The sequence below is a fragment of the Solanum tuberosum genome, unplaced genomic scaffold (assembly GCF_000226075.1).
Source record: "Solanum tuberosum cultivar DM 1-3 516 R44 unplaced genomic scaffold, SolTub_3.0 scf00106, whole genome shotgun sequence".
NCBI classification, from domain to species: Eukaryota; Viridiplantae; Streptophyta; class Magnoliopsida; order Solanales; family Solanaceae; genus Solanum; species Solanum tuberosum.
This window is the reverse complement of record NW_006239032.1, coordinates 4,157-7,475: the sequence shown is the minus strand read 5'-3', so window position 1 is coordinate 7,475 and position 3,319 is coordinate 4,157. Positions and strand designations below refer to the sequence as shown.

Below are 3,319 nucleotides of genomic sequence, written 5' to 3'. Positions count from 1 at the left end.
ATATTTTCTTTTCATACAATACACATAGAATTTTTATTAACACAAATGAATAATTAAAAAAGGAGGAAAAAAAGTAATTAAAGCAATATTTTTCTTTTACAAAACCTACGTGTCTATTTATTTTTACTTGTCTACTATATACTAAAAATAAAACTTCATTTTTATTTATCCACTTTAACGTATCAATTTTTTCTTTTCTGATTTAACTACACTTTTCCAAGACTTTCTGAAATTGAAGTCATGGGATATTATAGTAAAATATACACTTTATTTTTTTAAGAGGATCTAAAGTTCATTATGAATCTGAGAAACAAAATTAGAAAACAATGCAACTCAAAGAAGTAAAAGCGCATCTAGATAGTTATAATATAAACTTCTTAGTAAGAAAAATAAGATCAAACAGAAGACACTCTACTCAACCTTTCACCAAAGGATGAATTTGTGATTTATAAGATAATTATAAAAGATCAAAAGCACAAAGAAGAAGATGTTTAAGTAGGATTAGGATTAGCCAAAAATATCACCAGTAGAACATAAGATCATAATGAGTGAGAAAAACAGGTAGTCATGTTAATCTATAGGAAATGGGGACTTCTACTATAGTCTATTCAGCTAGTTGCTGCAAACTTTTTCCCCGGAACAAGATTTACCCCACCGCGAACAGATATGCAAAACGAAGTACCATAAGAGCTATTCTGATGATAACATGAACAAAGTTAAACCATTCCATCCCACAGGCATTCGTTACGAACCTTGCTAGATCTCAAGATGGGCTCAACATCTCTAGGAGGGTTTAAACCAAAACTCTTAGCACGCTCCCATCTGTCAAGTCTGCTCAATCCAAGACATGGCCCATAAGTCATATTCATGTCAAATTGCCTTAATAACTCCTCGTTCTCATCATAATCATCTGAAAAATTGGGTAATTTTAATTTGTAAGTACAAATGCAAACCTCTTGATATGAGAAAAAGTATTACAAGAAGAAAACCGAAAAATAGAGAGCAGCAGATATATTTTAACTGAACACAAGGTTAATATTTATCTTTTTACATTTCTCTACTAAGATACAAATAGGAACCGGTGACACAAGAAAATCTCAATCTACATTCTCCTGGTAATGCCCATACATAGAAAACCTTCAATCACACTACTTGTAAAAGAAATGCTATGTTGATGATCGCATTGAGCATCTGTGTTTTTCAATTTGTATAGCAGCAAGTTTGTCTATTTGTCATTCCATATAGACAACTCGTCGAAAAGCCAATTTCAGTAGCCTTGTTTGAAACTCATGTATACCATTAACCAACTAGGAGGACAGAAGAGTACATACCGGGTTTTATTACTCCATTCTTGCAATTCTTAACCCTTTATCTTAAGTACATACCGGGTTTTATTAAGCACGCAACAGGAGAGATGACAGTTCATGAATGAGGTAAACAACATCATCCCAACAAAGATGTGCATATTATCATTTATTAATTGAATTTAGCAGGATGAGAAAGTATTAGAAACCGTTATGAATGTGCATCTTGCACAGCCTGTATCTGATAGCTTCATATATACAATCCTGTAACCTTTTCATATGCCATATTTATAAAACGATGCATGAATAGATGAATTTATAATTTATAGATTAAACTCAACAAACTTAAGGTCATCCAATCTGATCATAAACAAACAGAGGGAAAATTCATTATGCAACATCAGTACGAAGGGATAAATGCTGATGGAAATTGGAGTGTTTGATGTGTCTGGTACGAAAGAATACATTTTTTACTTCTAAAAAAATCATACTCAAAACACTATCTCTTATAGCTTGCATTGTATGAATACCATATGTAACTTACTTCACGCACAACCAAACAAGGGAAGAGTTAATCGAAAAAATCATTCTGTGTATTCCACTGCACTAAATGAATGTGGTGGAGTCGTGGACACAACATAGCTGCGCCAAATTCATCTGAATATAGTACTTTGATGCAGAGCATAAATTTATATGCAAAATTACACTAAAATTGTACTAACAAATAGTAAATATGAACGTGTAACCTTAAGGAAAATGCTTAGCAACTAGCAAATCGAGAGAGCAATAGGAAATGAGGACCGGAGGATATATTCATTAGGCAACACAGTTAAACAATTTTTTGTTCTTCTGAAAAACTATCCTCATACTCTATCTGACAGCTCGTATTGTATGAATTATCATATGTAACTTACTTTACGCAATAAAACACTGAAATACTAATGCAGAAAATTATTATCCATAGATTCCTCTGTACTAAATGAAAACTTGGGGAAAATGCCTACCCGCTTGTAAATCAGAAGAGCCATGGGAAACGAGGACCGGAGGCTGTATTCATTATGCAACACAGCTTAACATTTTTTATCTGAAAAACTATATTCATACTCTATCTTACAGCTTACATTGTATAAACATGAGTGGAGGCTCTAAAACACAGCTCACCTAACAATTATGATATTTCGATTGGGTAGGAAAAAGGAACAAGTGATTGTTTAGCTTGTTTTGATAAATAGTTGGTTATGATTCCACTGATAAATTAGCACACCGATAATTCAGATATGAAACTCGAAAAAACATGTAGGTGTGTTTTCAACAATTAACTCAATGAATATTATGTGCAACTCAAATTACGCCCAACCGAACACTGAAAAACTAATTCAGAAAATTATTTTCCGTAGATTCCTCTGTACTAAATGAAAACTTAGGGGAAATGCTAACCATCTTGCAGATCAGGAGATCCATGGGAGATGAGCGCCGGAGACCGGGTAATGTTCGAGCTGCGAGCAGCTGCTAGCTTTGGAGTTACCGATTTCTTTGTAGTAGTAGTAGTAGCAGCCAATGATGATTTTGAATGTATTGGCTTTGTGATTCCGCCATTTTTCTTCGTTTGCCTGTAGAATCCCTTCATATCTGATTTCGACGCCATTGTTGTTTGCTCTGTTTCTGTGTGGTTTTAGATTTCAAATTTCAAATTTTGAATTTTTTGGTTCCTTCTAGAAAAAGGCGCCTTGCCTTTTATATTAGCAACTTTGGGCCTAAATGCGGGTCTGGGTTCTGTAAATGGCCAGTATCTTTTTGGGCTTTTAAGCCTCATTAGCAGAAGGGAAGAATGAGTGACGGTTAAACAAACATATAGTACTAGTTAATTAACTAACATAACTACAATTTATATTAATTATAATTTGAAACTTACGTCTAGCTATAATTACATTTCTCTATCTCGACACTCTACCTCTCTCTCCCCTCTCTCCAAAATTTTGCTCGCCTCTCTCCTCTTTTTCAGTCATCTCTTTATC

The 3,319-nt window shown here is 33.8% G+C and overlaps 1 protein-coding gene across 1 annotated transcript; it reads right to left on the bottom strand.

The window, feature by feature from the left end:
• Positions 1-484: 484 nt before the first annotated feature.
• On the bottom strand, positions 485-2,994 carry LOC102605871 (DNA polymerase delta subunit 4-like). Its single transcript, XM_006349378.2, has 2 exons — positions 2,742-2,994; positions 485-910 (listed from the first exon to the last, which is right to left on the bottom strand). Exons 1-2 carry the CDS (start codon positions 2,947-2,949, stop codon positions 717-719), a joined length of 402 nt encoding a protein of 133 aa, XP_006349440.1. The 5' UTR covers positions 2,950-2,994; the 3' UTR covers positions 485-716.
• Positions 2,995-3,319: the final 325 nt, after the last annotated feature.

What these genes read in the sequence shown, in the direction of transcription:
- LOC102605871 (XM_006349378.2), bottom strand. Translation starts at nt 2,949, where the DNA reads ATGGCGTCGAAATCAGATATGAAGGGATTCTACAGGCAAACGAAGAAA. An exon ending in ATCTCCTGATCTGCAAGATG is followed by an intron (nt 911 to 2,741) that starts GTTAGCATTTCC and finishes CCAATTTTTCAG; the next exon opens with ATGATTATGATGAGAACGAG.